The following is a 17,954-nucleotide window of genomic DNA, read 5'->3' on the forward strand; positions in this document are numbered from 1 at the left end:
GGCTCAGGGCTAATCCCAGCCCTTGCCTCTGCCCTCCCTTTACATTTTTTCCAGCACTAAGCACCAGGCATCCAAGCAGCTGCCGTTTTCATTTCCCACAATGCCTCCAGCAAAACATCACTCCAGGGCATTGAGGAAAATTAAAATGAGGAGCACTGGGATCACCAATCAGAGGGAGCATGGCTGCCAGGTAAGCTTACTACAGGGAGTCCTGCCAGGGCGCTAAGCTGAGGGCACCCTCAAGCCAGGAGCATCCCATTTGTATTCTCCTAATGGGGCAAATAGCAGCTTTCTGGGGAGGGGGAATGATTTTCATTGGGAAAACTGGGGGGGATTAAACCCCCCCGCCCCGTTGTAGTCACGATTCAAATTGTACTTACACTCGTAGCTGCTTTTTGCAAAAGTGTAGAGAGACAGGAAATTGGATCAACTAAAAACTGCATGGTTTTACATTTGCTTTTTTTAGTTATTAGTTGGTTTTAAGGTACATGGTTTTCCTTTATTTTTTATTGATTGATCGTGCTTTTCAAATAAAAGTTCTCAAAGCAGTGTACAGAATTTAAAAACAACAATTAAAACTAAATTCAAAATCAGTAGAGCAGCACATTAGTAATAAGAACAGGACAAATTCAAGAAGCCAACTAATTAAAATCAGCTCAGCGTAATGGATTAAATAAAAACTCGTCAACTGAAAACAGACTGAAATTAAAGGACTTTCAGGTCCATCTAAAATCTGACAGAGAAGGAATTCCATAAATAAGGGGCTACCATTGAAAAGACCCTTTCTCACATGCCTGCCAATCTAACTGTTGCTAATGGAGGGCATCCAGATAGGGTTGCAGTTAGCATACCAGCTTCAGCTGGTAAAAGGCACTCCTGGCTACCGCAGCCACCTGTGCTTCTACAGGTAGCCCCGAATCCCAGACAACCCACAGACTGTAAACTTGCTCTTTAAGAGGGAGTGCAACCTCATCCAAGATCAGTTGAACACCTCTATCTAGATCTTCGGGTTTTTTTATTGCTTTATTGTGTGTTAAGGGCCAATGATGTAGTAGGCATAGAATATACTAATTTCATTTTGATGTGGTTAATTTCACTTCCTCCAAAAATTGCCCTTTTGGCTTGTTCTTGATTGTAGAGTGTCAGCTTTTAAGGCTCTGATCGCAATGTGACTGACTTCTTTGCATGATTCTCCTTAGCTAATTCTGAGACAGGCAGTCCCGAGCGCAGGCTGGGCTGCCAAGGAACTCAGGAGCTGGACGGCTCGTCCCAGTGGCTGGCTGACCAGAATGAGGCCGGTTCCCAGCATGCACTGGAGCAGGACGCCAGCACTACAACCACAGACGAAGCTATTGGGACGAGAGGCAAAGAGCAAGAGAGAATTAAAATGCAGAGCAGTCCTCCTCGACAGCACCGTGCACTGCACACACAGGTAGAGTTGGAGGTGAGGGGAATCCCAGCACAAGTCCCTGTGGCTTAGTTAGGGACACCTGATGACAGCTCTGCAGAACATTGGTGGTTTGGCAAGGGCTGTTACCATGGCTGTTGAATGCTTTACTGAGGTGTATGGAGTGTTGTGCTGCCAAGAGCAGCTTTGGGGGCAAGACAAGGGCAGCTGTTCTCGCACCTCCTGTCCATACATGCTCCCAGAGTAGTAACACTCTCAGATTAAGGCTGCCATGCTAACCACCTACTCTGGTCTGTCCCCCACATTCACCAGACTGCAGCAGACAGAATGACAGGCAGCAACCCGGTGTCACCAGCCTCTTCAGGCTCGCCTGCCTCAAGCGGCAGCATCTCACCCCCACATCTCACTCACAACTCCTCCCTGGACAGTCACCTTGGCTTTGATGTTCCCAAGACACAGAACAGAGCCCTCGTATCGCCTGGAATGTACATCTCCCCTGACCCAGCAAGCATGTGGGACAAGACGCATGCAGAGATTGCTGAACAAGCCAAGCATGTAAGCACATGGCCCCAGCCCTTTCCACCCTCTTGGCCTTGGGCATTAACACCCACTATCCAGGCTAACAGAACGTGGACAGGGTACTTCCAGGCTGCAGTGCAGGGGATAGTAATGAGCTGCCTAACTTGGGCATGCTGTATTTCAGGAGGCAGAGATTGAGAATCGCATTGCAGAAATGAAGAAGGAAGGATTCTGGTCCCTGAAAAGGTTATCGAAGGTGCCTGAGCCAGTTCGGCCCAAAGTGCACTGGGATTATCTTTGTGAGGAGATGCAGTGGCTGTCTGCTGACTTTGCCCAAGAGCGCCGCTGGAAGAGGGGTGTTGCAAGGAAGGTGAGTTCCATCATCTTGGTGGAACTGTCCACCAACCTCCAAACCTTTATCCCATCTCCTTCAGCGAGTTTTCATCCATACATTCCAGTCTCTTGGCCTCTAAAATGCAAATGCCATAGCATGGCACACTTTCTAACTGACTGGTGGCTTCTGCTTATCTTAAGGACATTTCATTGTCATGCCATTTTGTACCACTTAAGGTTACAATAGCTTGTGCCATTTCAGACAGGCAATGCAATGTATGTCCATAAACTTTCCATCTACACAGCGTTTAGTTAGCTAGAGCTAGTCGTCCTTAAAAGCCACATCCTGAAGAAGGATGGTATAGTATCCTGAACGTCTGTGGTGAGTTGTGGTCATGGAGGTATCCCTCCCTCCTCCGTTGCATGCAGGTTGTGCGCATGGTAATCAGGCACCATGAAGAGCAGAAGCAGAAAGAAGAGCGAGCCAAACGGGAGGAGCAGGCCAAGCTGCGCCGCATTGCTTCGTCCATCGCCAAAGAGGTCAAGCAGTTCTGGACCAATGTAGAGAAGGTACGTGAGGCACCTATCTTGCATCGTGAAAGCAGCATACAGGCCCAACCCTCCAGCCAGTTTTCTGAGGGTGTATTCTCTTTATCTTTGGTCTACCCCAGGGGTGCAGAACCTCCAACTGACGGGTCTAATCCAGCCCACAGGGCACCCCAATCTGGCCCATGTAGCCTCTCGAGGTTCCTCCAGGGGGCAGGGCTTAGGTTCCAAGTTCCGCCCCTTGGCGGAATCCCCTTAGAGGGCATCCCCTACTGCTGTCTCTGGTCTGATTGGAGATAGCAGCAGAGGGGCAAGGGATGGGCGATGTGACTCGCCCATGATGGGGAGAGTGACTGCTCTTCCCTGTGTGGGTGAGTCCCTTTATGTTTCACCCTCCCCGCCTCCTTCCAGCACTGGGGAAGGGAGGCAGGGCAGGCAAAGCAGCTGTGTCTCCTTTACTCTGTCACAGAAGCAAAGGTGTCCTGACTTGTTCTGCTTCGCACACCCCAGCTTCTTTCCCCCATTGCTGGAAGGAGGTGGCACAGGCGGAGACGGGGCAGAGCTGACCTAGTTCCAATTGCTCTTCCATCAGGAAGGCCTGTGCACAGTGAAACCTGGTCCCCAGCCCAAGCGCTGGGTGGAAGATCCACCCAGCACTTGGGCCAGGGATCAACGTATGTCAGGTGGGCGTGGCTATGCCCACTGTCATCACGGACATAGCCATACCCACCTGATGTCATATGGCCTCCGGAGGGCTGGGTGGGTGAGTGGTCATTCCCCCCCTCCCCCCAAAAAAACTAGTTCTGCATCCCAGGTGTACCCTGTCTAATCAAAAATACAAGGGATTCATGATGGAAGGGGTACAGCTTTGCACCAGAGCTCTGTGTGTGTGTGTGTGTGTATCTTGCCGTTTCAGTTTGGTTGTTGGTGGATTTACTTAGCTAGAAGTGCCATTTCAGCCCTTCTAAACTTTTGGGTTCATACCATGAAATATGCGACTTTGGGCACTTCACACTCTGTATATTCTCCTGCAGCAACCAGTTGTTCTGTGTCATGTCAAAACCCTCTTTTGTTATGATTACATTTTTAATGTTAAATTGGAATCACTGCCTGAATAGTAACTAAGAGTGCCAATGTATGGGCAGTACTCTTGAGGACTTAGAAAACCCAGTAGGTCTTGAGTGGCTTTAACCCAGGTCTCTTAACTCCAGAGCAAATTCCAGCAGCAGTCGATCCTGCAGGCAGATGACCATTGAGACATCTTTGAATGCTTCATCTGTCTTAGGTTGTGCAGTTCAAGCAACAGTCACGTCTGGAGGAGAAACGGAAAAAAGCCCTGGACCTACAGCTAGACTTTATAGTGGGCCAGACAGAGAAGTACTCAGACCTGCTGACCCAAAGCCTCAATGAGACCCTTCCAACTTCCAGCAAGACCAGTGGCTCGCATGCCGGCTCTACTGCCTCTAGCCCAGCGCCTCCCAGTCACCTCACTGAGGATGAAGGTCAGAAGCCTAGGCATCTCAACTCTGGTCTCTGAACGCGAGAATCCCCAGCCCACCCAGGGCTAGCTCAGAACTGGTATCACGTCTTCTACCCTCCAGACTTTCACTTCTGTTAGAAGTTAACTTCATTGGAGGGAGAAGCCTCCCTTGTCTATTCCCTATCCTGACCCCACCAAACCCGGGTGGAATTGTAATCTTATGTTTCTTTTGAAGGGAGATCTTGTCATTCTCATGGGCTTTCATCTGATTCCTCATTTCCTTTTCTGGCAGATGGGGATTTCCAGCCCCATGAGGAGTCGGATGATGAGGAGACAATTGAAGTGGAGGAGCAGCAAGAAGGGAATGATTCAGAGACTCGGCAACGGGAAATTGAGCTGCTAAAGCAGGAAAGTGAACTGCCCCTAGAGGAACTGCTGCAGTCACTGCCACCCCAAATCCTAGAGAACTCCTTCAGCATGTCGCCTTGTGCTTCTAGCTCTGACAATGATGAAGAAGAGGAGGGTGACAGTGAAGAGGAAGACGAACTTGAAGAAAAACAGACCTCTAAGAACCTAAAGGTGTGCTATTGGTTTATGGGCAAGTCTTGAGTTGGGTAGTCTGGGCATTTAGATTCTGCAGCTAAGGAAATTCAGCCACTCAACTTTGGAAGTCCCATTTTCGGGGGCATCTGCAATAGATACTTAGCAGCAAGTGCCTATACCAGCCTTGTCTTGATTGCCATCTGGAGCTGGTTCCTCCCTGTGCCGGGCATGTCAGATTCTGTGGCCCTGTCCTTTCTGGCCTGCTTTCTGTGACATTGCCCGTGCAGTGCTAAAGGCCTTCCACCTTGGCCTGTCCCTTGAAAGTTCTTTCCCTTCTATGCTCAGCAGGAGAAACCAAAGCCTGTTACTCAGAGGGATAAAAACCCCTGGAAGCCTGATGAAGAGGATGAGGAGTTCACTGCCAATGAAGAGGAGGGTGAGCTTATTCTTTTGGGGCTGGGGTTAACAATGCGGTTAACCAGAATTTGGGATGGTGGTGGGGAAGCACTGGAATCCTCTCATGCAGTAACATATAGAGCACCTTTCCTGTTCTAGCTGAAGATGAAGAAGAAACAATAGATGCCGAAGAAAAGCTGGAAGGGGATGTGGATCATAGCAAAGAGCTGGATGACCTCGCCAAGGAAGGTTCGGAGGCAGATTGTGGCTGGGGTGGCAAATGGGAGTCAAGACTTGCACTCCATGGGCCCTGAAAACAATTAGTTCTATTACTAAATTGTGTTTCCAAATGTCTGCTAGGTCTGTGAACCATCGTTCCCAGAATTTCTGCTCTTAAAGGGACATAGGGCCAGGGTAAGCACCTGCCCCAACTCAGTACTGTATCTCTTGGAGTACCCCCTAGAAGTAACTCCAGTAGCCCTGGAGCCTGTAATCAGACTAAGTAGATCAATCCTACTTGTTGGTGAATTTAGCTGGGCCTCTATTGGTGGTGCTATTTTCACTTTCACCTGTTCCCAAAATCATGGGGAAAGAAAGCATTTTTGCAGATGAAGTCTAAAAATGGACTGATTTGAACTGCTGGGCAAGGTAGGGGTGGGCTCAGAAAGGACAGAAAGCACTTGAACCCAATCCCAGGTTGGGATTCAATAGCTTGTGCTAAGACTAACCCCTCTGTTGCACCCCACAACTTGGGTCATTTCTATGCTGACTGCATTGCAGAATGAGAAGGCCACTTCAGCACAAATAGGATGTGGTTAGGGCTGGGGATAGAAGACTCAATGGAGTCTGTGGGCATAACATGATGCCTTCTTTCCCTCTGATAGGTGAGCTGCCCATGGAGGAGCTGCTGCAGAAATTTGCTGGTGCCTATGCCTCAGACTTTGAAATGGAGGAGTCAGACACCTCATCCGAGGCCTTGGAGCCCAGCACTTCAGAGTACGAGGAGGAGTCGGAGGAAGAGGACAGCAGTAGCCATTCCGGTAGATGGAGGAGAGAGGGGTTCCTGGAAAGTTCAAACACAGTCGAAACCTGTATGCGATGGCTGTTGCTGCCACCTCAAATGCTGAGTGCATTTTTCTGAGCTGTTGTCCTCAAGCATTCAACTCCGCCCCCCAGCCCCAATCTTCAAATCAGACTTTGATTTTTGCAAAAGTATTTGTCCCCAAGTATAATTTAGGGCACAATCCTGTGCATGTTTAGACAGAAAAAAAGGCCTACAACTTCCAGCATTCACCAGCCAGCATGGCTGGCTGAGGAAAGCTGAACCTTTAGGAATTTTTTCTGTCTAGACATGCATGGGATTGTACCCTTAATGTGTTGCAGTTGTCTTGATGGAAGTTGGGGCATGTAACGAGTGCCTTTTAGTATAGGGAGGTGTACTTGTCCTCAGCAGTTTGTAAACCACTGTTCTTCTTCATGGCCTCTCTGCATCATTCATATAGACTCTGCACCTGCACGGAGGCTTGATTGGGGAAACTTCTGTAGCTGAGGAGTTTTGGTGGGAACCCTTCTCCCACCGTCCCAGTGCAGATGTCCCTAGTGGGTTCCCACTTATTTCCTCAGTTCTCTTTCAACTTCCATTATGGTAGCATTGTCTGGGAACTTCTCTTGCCTTCAGTTCAATCTGAAAGTGTTTTTCGACGCTGAGGTTTTTCTTCTATCTATCTTACCTATTAAAGTACTTCTGTCTTTTACTTAACATTATTTTTATTTTCTATTTGTTTTCGTGGTCTCGCAATCACTCTCACAGGCATATGGTCCTTAGGGCGCCATTTCAGAAGTATAGCCGCTATGGGGTGAATCTACCGCCTTCCAGTGGGCCCTTGTGCCTTGTCTGCCTTGCCAGAGGCCACATTGTCAAAGCTTGTCCTCATTGCCTAGCCTTTTCGAAACAGGCAAGGCGAAATCGTTCTGACCAGCTGAAAGCTGTTCTCTGGAAATGAGCATTGGAAGCTGTCGAGGAGCCAAAAGGTGTGGCGGAGAAGCCAACCTCGTCATCATGCAGGAGCCTGCTCCATTGTTGGGGATATCGTCCCCTCAACATCATACTCCACTGAGTACACAAGACTCTCCTCCTCCAGGTCGGTCTCTGATGTTCTCACTGGCTAAGAAGCTACCCACAAGGGCTAAAGCTCCAAAACAGGCTAGTCTGTCTTTTTTGGAGCCTGAAAAGAAGAAGAAAAAGACCTCTAAAAGTCGGATGACTTTAACTGAGATCAGATGCACCCTTTGGGATCACACGCTCTCCCTGACTGTGTGAGCACCTTGGGATCAACAGCAACCTCGACATTTGGTTGCGACTCCCAGCACTTCAGCTCGGGATGAAGCGTGTCCCTCGACTCCAACCGTCTCTATTCTGACATCTTGGGATCAACAGCAACCCTTGGTACTGGTTGCATCTCCCGCTGCTCTATCAACGCCTCAAGGTCAAACATGGGCTCGTATATCAACAACTGTATCTGCTGCTCCGCCAGTGTTATTTTCATTGATTCGTATGGCGAATCCAATCCAGGCAGGGGAAACTATTCCGCTGGTATCGATGTTGGAATGTGGAATCCGGGATCCATCCACAGCTGACCCACCCATTCTACTGCCTCGTCATTACCGACTGGAAGGCTACGGCACAGGTCATGATTAGCGTTTGTGATTGCCAGATTCAATCTGTTCAGTTGCCTCTTTTAACAGAGGTCATGTCCCTAGTTTTTATAAGCGAATCAGTTATAGGGACAGGTCTAGATCTCCATTCTATGAGTGGGGTAGGCGTTCAACCTGGGACTTGCGATACAGGAAACTCCAGGATTGGGTTGAGAACCGTGATGATCTTTATGGTCCTCCTTACTGGGGAGAAAGTTGGTACCGATGACAGCCATTGGCTACAGTGTCAAGGCCACTGAACCTAGAAGGTTCTCTTCACACCCCAACTCTGGTCACACTGTCTGTTCGACTGCAACTACAGACAGCGCGGTTGCAGACTGTCCAGCCTGCTCTACCGCAGCCACAAGCTGCACAGTTGCAGACCACCCTGCCTACTACCCAGCTGCTGGCCGCGCTACAGTTGCTTTCACAAACTAACTCTGGGGACGTCTCCTCATTCTCAAGGAGAGAGAGAGAGGCAGGCTCCATGTCAGTTTCCACCAGAGGAATCTCCACTTTCTGGTATGGAAGTTTAGCAGTCTGACACCACGTCTCAGTCTTCCTGCCCTCTGTCTCCTCACCTGATGCTGTTATCCGGTCGAGTGACACCATCTCTCCATCAGAGGACCTGGGATAGTTTTCTAGTCAGGTTCTGAGAATGGCACAGGCCTTGGGTCTACAGACCCAGCAAGTAGCCTCCATGGTGCAGGATCCAGTTTTTGATGCTGTGAATGCAGAATCTTTCAGACTGTGGCCATTCCTCTCCTCCCTGCTTTAGAGGAGACCATTTGTCAGGAGCGCCCTTGCTGCCTTTTACAGTCCCCTCCAATAGTCAACTCAAGACACAGACGAAAAGGATTATTTTCAAGGCTTTATTCCATTTACAACTTAATGACTTTTTCAGATGCTAATCACCAGCAACTAAGCAAGCAACTGCACTGGGGTAGTTAGCAGAGTAGCCTAAGCTCCAGGTAAGACAGTTGGTCCCCGTTTGAAGGAGGAGGGCGGGAAGACTCTGAACTTACGGGCTATGGAGAGGTCCTCCCTCTTACCCTTGGGTCCTCAGGACGCAGCCGTTGTTTTAGTGCCAAGCGAGCAGAGCGCCTCCTCTCGGCGCCCTCCATCTGGCGCTGCTGTCTGCGCCAAGCGTCTAGCAAGGCCCCATCCCCCACTCTCTCGCTGCCAGGGTCACTATCTCAGGAATGCAGGCAGGAGGAATCTCTCCCTGCCGCTGTGCCTGTGTGAGAAGAGCGAGCTTCTCTCCCACGGGTTGTTGCGCTTCCTCAGAATCAGAACTGCTCTGGGGCTCTATGGGCTCAGTTTCCACCCTGACACCATTAAACAATCCTGGAAAGCCCCTTCCACTATGCCACCAACATCCAAAGGCTTGGAGGGGATGTATCGTATAGAAGAGTCTAACACCGATTACCTATTTAACCACTTGGCCCCAAAGTCGATGGTTGCAGAGGCGAAGCAAGGCAAGACTCATGGGTCACATTCCTCCCCAACTGACAAAGACGGCAGACACCTAGACCTACTTGGGAGGAAACTATATTCGTCTGCAGCTATCAGTCTGAAGATCTCACATTACCAGGTGGCAATATCTGGGTACCAGCTATTACTATTGGACAAAGTTGGCCATCTCCTAGACCATCTTCCCGATTACAAGAAGGAGTTAGGTCACCTCTTCTAATCCGAGGTTTTGAAGCTGTCGAGAGGGCATATAAATCCGTCGTGTCACCAAGTCGACTGACTCAAAATACTGGTTTGGTCCATTGCCCTGCGTCTCCATGCCTGTTTGAAGTCGGCCAGCCTCTGACAAGAGACTAGAGCCCGTATTGAAGATTTGCCCTTTGATGGACAAGGGTCGTTTAATGCAAAAACTGATGATGCATTAGACTCAGTCCAAAAGGCCCATACCACAGCATTTTGTATGGGTTTTATATCCCAACAGCCGTCCGGACAACGACGCTGGTTCCAAGGTTCCACCACCAGATATCAACCCCAACAACCAGGGCCATCGCAGCAGCACCATTCTCAACCTGTGGCATCGAGGAAGGTCTTTCTAGAAATCAAAGCTGCGCAGTTGTTGCTGCAAATTTGGCAATAGGAATAGGCAGCATCTTTGACTCAGATTTACTTCCTTTTCACCTCCCGGCCTGTCCTCCCATTTTTGGAGAGCTTCTGTCTACCTATCATCGGACCTGGCACTCCATCACATTGGGCTCCTGGCTTCTTTCCATTGTACGGAGGGGCTTACAGGATTGAGTTCAATACCCTCCCTCCACTTGGTACCATGAAAGTCACAGCTCCATCACCTGTTCTCCAAGAGTCAGTATTCTTCTTAGGAAGGGAACCATCATGCCTGTCCTGTGTTTGTGTCTCTGAGATAGGTTCTACTCCAGGCACCTCATGGTACTGAAGAAAGACGGAGGGCTGTGGCCGATCCTGGGCCTCTGAGAACTAAATCTGTATATTTTACCCAGGAAGTTCCTCATGGTTTCTCTGGCTTCCATCTGCCCTCTCCTCTCTTGAGAATATTGGTTTGCCTCTATCGACCTCAAGGACGCATATTTTTGTATTGCCATAGCAAAGTTGCACCAATATTATCTCCAGTCGGTTCCGACACCTACCAGTTCCATGTGCTACCTTTTGGCCTAGCCACCATCCTGAGAGTATTCACCAAATGCATGATGGTGGTCTGTTCTCACCTTTGCTTGCAAGGTGTTGAGGTGTACCCATAAATCAAAGATTGGCTGTTAGTGGCATCAACACGGAACCACCTTCTTTGGTCAGTAGATGTGATCTGCAGTCTCATTTGAAGTTTGGAACATTGTCTCAATCTCGAGAAATCACACCTACAGCCTATCCAGACTCTGCAGTTTGTTGGGGCACTGCTGGACTCCTGCTCTGCAGAGTATTCCTCCGTCAGTATCGAGCAGAGGTGTTGGCTGCGATGGCAACGGAGCGAAACCTTCGTTTGGCCTCTTTGGTGCTTAAGATCCAACATGTACTAGGCCTTATGGCTGCAACAACGGCTGTAGTTTGGTACACCTGGTTGAATATGGGATCGCTCCAGAATTGACTCATATGCAGTTTTGACACAAAGCAGTACGCCCAGCAGACAAAACTACAGCTTCCACAGGACGTCAGGGACTCTTTATGGTGGTGGATGGTACCAGCCAACCTATCAAAGGCAAGCCCTTCCTTCAACTCTCTCCATCCCAAGTAGTAACTAAGGATGTGTTGCTCTCAGGATGGGGAGCTCATTGTTCAGGTTTCACAGTCCACAGACAATAGTCGGTCATGGAAGCAAGTCAACACATCAACCTCCTAGAGCTCAGGGCAGTGAAAAAGGCCCTTCAGGCATTCGAGCTGGACCTAGTGGGCAGACTGATCCAGGTCACCTTGGACAATACAGTGGTCATCATGTACCCAAACAAGGAAGGGGGTACAAGATCGCTTCCACTCCTTGCTCCAGTGCTAGAGATCTTTCAGTGGTGTTCACCTCATCTGATTGGACTGGTCGCTGTCCATGTTACTGGAGTGGATGATGTTTTGGCTGACCATGAATGGGAGTTGAACAGGTCAGTTTTGACGAAGCTTTTTCAGCGCTGGGGCACACCAGAGGTGGACCTCTTTGCCATGCAGCACAACGTGGTGTGCCAAGCTTTCTGCAGTCAGGCGGGCCACAGCATAGGTTTGTTGGGAGATGCCTTCCTCCTGCAGTGGACGGGGGTGTTGTTCTCTCTTCTCTCTGTTCCCTCTAATTACGAAAGTACTTGCAGAGATCGGGACAGATGGTACTGAGTGCATACTTGTAATTCCGTGGGGGCCTCACCAGCCCTGGTTCGCCCCGCTGCTCGAGAAGCTGCCAGGGTCAACACCATCATCTCCCATCGCATCCATCCCTCCTCACCAGGGAGAATGTCCAAATCCAGCATCCAAACTTAGCGACTCTCAGCTTGACAGCGTGGAAGATCAGATGATGGAGACTGAACTATTCCCAATATTGATACAGAGGATCCTCGATACCACTCATAAGCCTTTTATGCAGCATTCCTATGTGAGGAAATGGACTGCTTTCTCCTCTTCTGGTCAACTCAAGGTTTTCACCTGGTTCGGTGTTTCTTGCATCAGATCCTCCAGTTTTTGCTGTCTGTTTTTGAGAAATTACTCAAACTGCCATCTTTAAGAGTTTATTCGTCTGCTGTCTTTGCTTTTCACCCTCCTTTTCAGGGCTTTTCAGTCTTCTTGCACCTAGCCACTGGCAACTACAGACTTGTGCCTTCTCGCTTGGAAGGTGGCATTTTTGGTGGCCATTACATCAGCACTTTGCACCAGTGAACTCTGTACACTCAGAGTAGACCAGCCTTATCTTACCTTTCACCAGGATAAAATTGTGCTTAGAACTGATTCTGCTTTCCTGCTGAAAGTTGCGTTGAACTTCCATTTAAATCAGGACCTTTTTGGCGAGCTTTCTTTACTTCCCCATCCACACTTTTGGAGTCCACCCTCCACACACTTGATGTTCATCATGCTTTGGCCTTTTACAAGTTGAGGACTGAGCAGTTCAGGCTTTCACCTCAATTATTTGTCTGCTGTGGTGGCAAGCGCAAAGACCAGCCTCTCAACTCAGCATTTCGCTTCCTGGGTCATCAAGACTATCAAGTTATTGTATGAGCGGGCTGGGCTCGAACTGTCTGCCCCAGTCCAAGCTCACTCTACTCATGCGGTAGCGATGTCGATTGTATTCACCAGGGGGTTGCCATACCTGAACTGTGCCGTGCTGCAACCTGGTCAGCATGTCTACCTTTGTTAGACATTACAGACTGGATGTTCGGGCTAGAGCTGACTGTGTTTTTGGTCGTGCTGTCCTTCTGTGTTGTAATAGGAGACCGACCCACCACCTTGTAAGTTAGCTTGCTACTCCCCATATGTGTGATGCACATAGACCACAAAGAAGAAAGGCAGGTTGCTACCTGTAAGTGTAGTTCTTCGAGTGGTTATCTGTGCATTCACACAACCCACCCACTGTCCCCTCTATGGTGTCATACTCAAGCTCAGTGTGGGGTACTGAAGGGATTTCCTATCAGTTCTGAGGCTACAATGTTTGTCTCAAGGAACTGAAGAAATAAAGAGAAACCCACTAGGGACATGCACACTGGGATGGTTGGATAAGGGTTCCCACCAAAATTCTCAGCTGTAGAAATTTCCCAAATTGAGGCTCTGTGCAGGCAGAGAGCCCATATGTGTGAATGCACAGATGACCACTCAAAGAACTACACTTACAGGTAGCAGCCTGTCTGTTTTAAAGATGGTAGGAAGAAATTGCCCGGCTCCCTGGTGCAGGTCCATCACATCAACGGAATGAGGAATCTGCTTATGCCTTTTTTTCCTGATGTTGCTGCATTTCCTTCTAGATTCCACAGATGAGGGGGAGAGTGAGCAGGAGGAAAGTGAAGAGGAGGATACCATCGAGGAGGAGGAAGAAGCTTCGGTGAGCCAGGAGGAGGACTTTGGTGTTGAGTACCTGCTGAAGCAGGATGAGGATCGTGGTGGCGAGGGAGACAATGACTCTACTCCAGCCCCAGGGCCCAAAAAGGAGATCACAGACATTGCAGCCGCAGCAGAGAGTCTGCAGCCCAAAGGTTATACTTTGGCCACAACACAGGTGAATTATGGGGTCAGCAGGTTTGGGTTGGAGTGAAAGAATGCAAGGAGATGACATTGCCGTCCTCCCATTCAGGTTAAGACACCCATTCCTTATCTGTTGCGTGGGACACTGCGAGAATACCAACACATTGGTCTGGACTGGTTGGTCACCATGTATGAGAAGAAACTCAACGGTATTCTGGCGGACGAGATGGGGCTTGGCAAAACAATTCAGACGATCTCCCTGCTGGCACATCTGGCCTGTGAAAAGGGTGGGTGAGAGGCTTTGAGAGGACGTTGCTTATTGGGCAGTGTATAAATAGTGTAACTAAGGAGAAGGGAGGGTGAGGATGGGCTCCAAACAAGAGAAAGGAAGCAATTGATGTTGTTGATTGGCACCCTCTTTACTGCTAGCATCTGCTGGCTCCCTTGGTAGTCTGGCTTTAACAGATCTATTTTGGGGATGAATATGCTATGGCGAAGCAGGAGCTCGATTTGTTCCAGGCATAGTATATGACGGAGGACAGAGGCAGCCTTGCTTTCCAGAAGTGTTTAAGGTTCTCTGTGCTGTGTTCCTGTGCTCCTGCAGGCAGTTGGGGCCCCCACCTGATCATCGTTCCCACCAGTGTGATGCTGAACTGGGAAATGGAGATCAAACGCTGGTGCCCCAGTTTCAAGATCCTCACCTACTATGGGGCACAGAAGGAGCGTAAGCTGAAGCGGCAGGTGAGGGGATTCAAGCCGTTGCAGCTAGGGTCAAAGATGGGTTTTGCATCTCACAATATACATGGTTTGAATGCTCCAGTTATGCAAGGGAAGGTTGCTGTGTGGTTGAAAAAAGTAAAATCACATAATTTTCCTCCAGGAAATTTTGAGTTTTGTAGGATCTTGGATAAAGTCTTAAAATAGGATCCCCCAATCTGTTTCTAACTAAATCTAGGTGTAGCTTATCTAGTAAGTGAGATACTAGACTTCGTTACTGTTATGTTAAGTAGCGCATATGGGGCTAATGCCAGTTTGGTGGGCTATTGTGTTATGCTAGAACATTTACTCTGTTTTAAAGCAAGAGGTTGGCAGAAGGTAAATTGGGATCTACTGGCCTGTGTGATTTGCAGTAGATTAGCAAGGGTTTCTGACTCCCAATTTTTTAATAATAGCAACAACAAAATACCTTTTGCCACCTAAATTAGGCTGCTGAAATGAAGAAAGCTTGAGTAACCTGGAGTTGACTTTTGTGTGAAAAGTCTGTGAGCTCAGTTCAGTTCTGGTACCGATAACACATTCCTAGATTCAGAATGTGCTCAGAGGCACCCTTTTCTTCCATTCTTAAGTACATGTCTTTGTACCTGGCCCTGGTGGTTAGTGGATCTTGCGGGTTCTAGTAAAAAGAAGAAAAAAAGATAAATTAGATCTGACTAGCCTGAAGTTTAAAACACAAGGATGTTTTTGAAAAGGTGAGATGATCCTTGTGGGTGATTTGAATACAGTCTGCCATCCATCTCTAGGTAGCGTAGGAAGGGGTGTACAAGTATAATCCCCCCAAAGTTCAGAAAATGGCTAAAGAATTGGAATATAGCAGAAGGTTGGGATTATATGAATGCAGGAGTTAGCGATTACCTCATGTTGTTCTAATAGGCACAAACAGTGTACTGGAATTCATTTTATGTGTGTCTGTTCAGTTTGGCAAATGCCAAGTTGGTGAATCTTGGACAGATCGGATCATGCTTCTGTATTTATGTGCTCTGGCAGTTATTAAAGACAGAGCAGTGAAACATTTTGATAGCTGAATTCTTTGCTGTTTTACAAAACACAAGTTAGGGAAACCTCAAGTTGGGGATATGCAAAAAATTTCTTTTGATATTTTCTAGTTCTCTAAGGGCATAATCCTATGCATGTTTAGACAGAAAAAAGGCCTACAACTCCCAGCATGCCCCAGCCAGCATGGCTGGTGGGAATTGTAGGACTTTTTTCTGTCTAAACATGCATAGGATTGTGCCCTGAACTACTTGATAGTGGTGCAGAATTCATTTAAGGTGGAAATAAGGGTGTGAAGGGAGGAAGGGGGTCACTCTAGCTCCCAGCAGTGCAGGCAGGGACAAAAGGTTGCTTGGGCTGAACACCACCCCTTATGCCCAACTCAGCCTGAAGCAGGGGACTCTTAGACCTTACAGGACATCCCTAGGGCTTAAGAAATAAGGACTCAAGCTAGCAGCTTCCATTTCAAGCCCTAGATCTGAAACTTTAAACAGTAGCAATAACCAAGCAGAAGGCTCTGGATTTCGTACGAAGGCTTCCTTAGAATAAAGCACACACTTTCAATTATGATAGGTGGTAAGTTTATTTACAAAAGGGAAAAGGGATAACATACAATAAAACAGAGCAGTCTTTGGAAACAGTACCTACAAGTCAAAATAATAAAGCTGCCTATACCTGTCTACACATACCTAAGCACAGGTCTTCAAATAGGATAGGACCACATGGACATACGTGTAGTCCAAAGCAAAGGCAGAGACAAAGCTGAAGACACACAAAACTACACTAAGACAAAGGGCAGTTATAGCCCCTTTGTTTTATACTGAAAAGCCTTTGACAAGGGTGAGGTGAGCCGTCTTAGCCAATCATCAGCTGGCGGAATAGTTTCCCCAGGCTTTCCGGGGGGGGGGGGGGGCAGTTCTCACAGAAGCCCAGCTGAAATCATTCAGTCTAATCAGCAAAAGTTCTGCTCTGGCCTTGAAGGGCCTTCAGACTAGGACAACAGGAGATAACACATGCAGGTGATTTAACAAGTGTGTGCAGGCCCATCTTCACAAAATGGAGCTTTTACAGATGGCTAGACCACACAAGGAAAATGGATTTCTTCACTAAGGGGTTTTTTGTTCAGCATCGCTTCACATAAAAATAAGAAACAGAGAACCGAGAAATGGCCAACATGGGACCTAAACCTAAAATGGATGAAGCATATAAGAAGTTATAGTTAGCATATTTAAAGAAGCTTGAGCTAACAGATACGTGTAAGATGGAGCATTCATTAGCATATTTAAAGCAAAAATACTTTGGAGAAGGTAAAAAACCTAATAAATACCTAGTATTCATTTTTTTAAAATTTTATTGTAAAATTGCAACAATACAAAACAAAATCATAAAGGAAAAAAAGGTAGCTACATAGATTTGAATATATCATTTTCAATACATCCATATGAGGTGTGTGTGTGTGTGTGTGTAAGAAAATACAGCTAAGAACTATACATTCAACAAAGGCAGACCAAACATCCATATAAGTATCCATTCGCAAATGGTGTCTATATACCACCTGCTCAAATAATGAAAGCATTGTAAGGTCCTCAATCCATTGCATTACAGGGGATGAGCATGTATTCTTCCAGTGTTGTAATTTCAGTCTTAGCTGTTAAAAGGGGAATCCATTTGCACTGACTGTGTTAATTTCCAGGAAGCAGGTAGAGATTTAAGAGGACACGTACGTCAGTAAATACTAAAGAGTGTTCCAATACAAGGTTTATCCATACAATAACCTCCTCCCCAAAAGCGGCAACTATTGGGCCTTGCCAAAACATATGGTTAAAAGAAGCATTAGCTGTGATACACCTCCAGCAATTAACTGACTTAGACAAACCCTTATTAAAGAGACGTTGAGGTGTCCTTTAGACACAAAACAAGAGATTTTGTTGAATAAGACATAATCCAAGATCCATGGATGCTTCAGATACAGACATGGAGGGAGCAATCCTGTGGCCACTAGACAGCACCTAGACAGCCATAAGACATTGTGTTATCCGGAAACTGACCTCACTCCACTTCTTCACTGCCTCAGAGGCAGCGCAGAACAGCCCCATTCTCTGCTCTTGCAAGAGGAGTGCGGAGCGGCCGAAAAGGGGCGTGTCTGGGGGCATTCCAGGGCAGGGAGGGTGGAAATGCCTGTACGACACATCCAATGTGTTGTGCGGCAGCCTCCTCCCCCACTCCGTCTTCCCGCGGCTAAACAGCCACAATCAGCTGCCTAGCAGAAAATGCAGGGCAGGAGAAGCGCGGAGGGAACGGTCCCCTCTGTGCGTCTCCTGCCCTGCTTTGGATAGGTGGTCACCTCCGAGTTCGGAGGCAGCCACCTATCTGGATAGGATTGTGCCCTTAAGCTTCAATCCATTGATTAGGCAAAATGGGACAGTCCAGGTCTCCATTCCATTCCTGCTTAAGACCCTGTGTGTCATGTTTATTCACCAATTTGAAACCTGGACCCTGAGGGGACAGCAGCTGGGACATCGAACAAAGGCAGGTGGGCCAACTTACCATCTTATTGGCCCTGCCTGGGACTGTGTTTCCTGCTGGAGAGGAGAAGCCACCCTCCCTGGCTGGAGCTGGAGCTGA

At 48.0% G+C, this 17,954-nt stretch overlaps 2 protein-coding genes across 11 annotated transcripts in view; both read left to right on the top strand.

The window, feature by feature from the left end:
• Positions 1–1,191, top strand: part of FBRS (fibrosin) — a 32,411-nt gene extending 31,220 nt beyond the window's left edge. The window contains exon 17 of the mRNA XM_084805897.1: positions 55–1,191. Coding sequence (XP_084662023.1) covers positions 55–60 — 6 coding nt within the window. The 3' untranslated portion in view covers positions 61–1,191. The remainder of the gene's footprint in view (positions 1–54) is intronic.
• Positions 1–17,954, top strand: part of SRCAP (Snf2 related CREBBP activator protein) — a 48,359-nt gene that overhangs the window by 6,718 nt on the left and 23,687 nt on the right. For 4 of the 10 annotated variants that reach the window (XM_084805876.1, XM_084805886.1, XM_084805882.1 and 1 more), the window contains exons 3-14: positions 1,200–1,444; positions 1,721–1,963; positions 2,112–2,297; positions 2,690–2,830; positions 4,092–4,308; positions 4,579–4,865; positions 5,175–5,265; positions 5,385–5,474; positions 6,110–6,265; positions 13,343–13,593; positions 13,669–13,846; positions 14,164–14,300. In XM_084805876.1, the coding sequence (XP_084662002.1) occupies positions 1,388–1,444; positions 1,721–1,963; positions 2,112–2,297; positions 2,690–2,830; positions 4,092–4,308; positions 4,579–4,865; positions 5,175–5,265; positions 5,385–5,474; positions 6,110–6,265; positions 13,343–13,593; positions 13,669–13,846; positions 14,164–14,300 (2,034 nt within the window). In that variant the 5' untranslated portion in view covers positions 1,200–1,387. Of the gene's footprint in view, positions 1–1,199; positions 1,445–1,720; positions 1,964–2,111; positions 2,298–2,689; positions 2,831–4,091; positions 4,309–4,578; positions 4,866–5,174; positions 5,266–5,384; positions 5,475–5,585; positions 5,640–6,109; positions 6,266–13,342; positions 13,594–13,668; positions 13,847–14,163; positions 14,301–17,954 lie in introns of those variants that run through there. The other 6 variants (XM_084805878.1, XM_084805880.1, XM_084805879.1 and 3 more) reach the window with 4 other exon arrangements.

Source organism: Heloderma suspectum, chromosome 6 (assembly GCF_057233095.1).
Source record: "Heloderma suspectum isolate Gila_16-S chromosome 6, 16-S_ref, whole genome shotgun sequence".
Lineage (NCBI taxonomy): Eukaryota > Metazoa > Chordata > Lepidosauria > Squamata > Helodermatidae > Heloderma > Heloderma suspectum.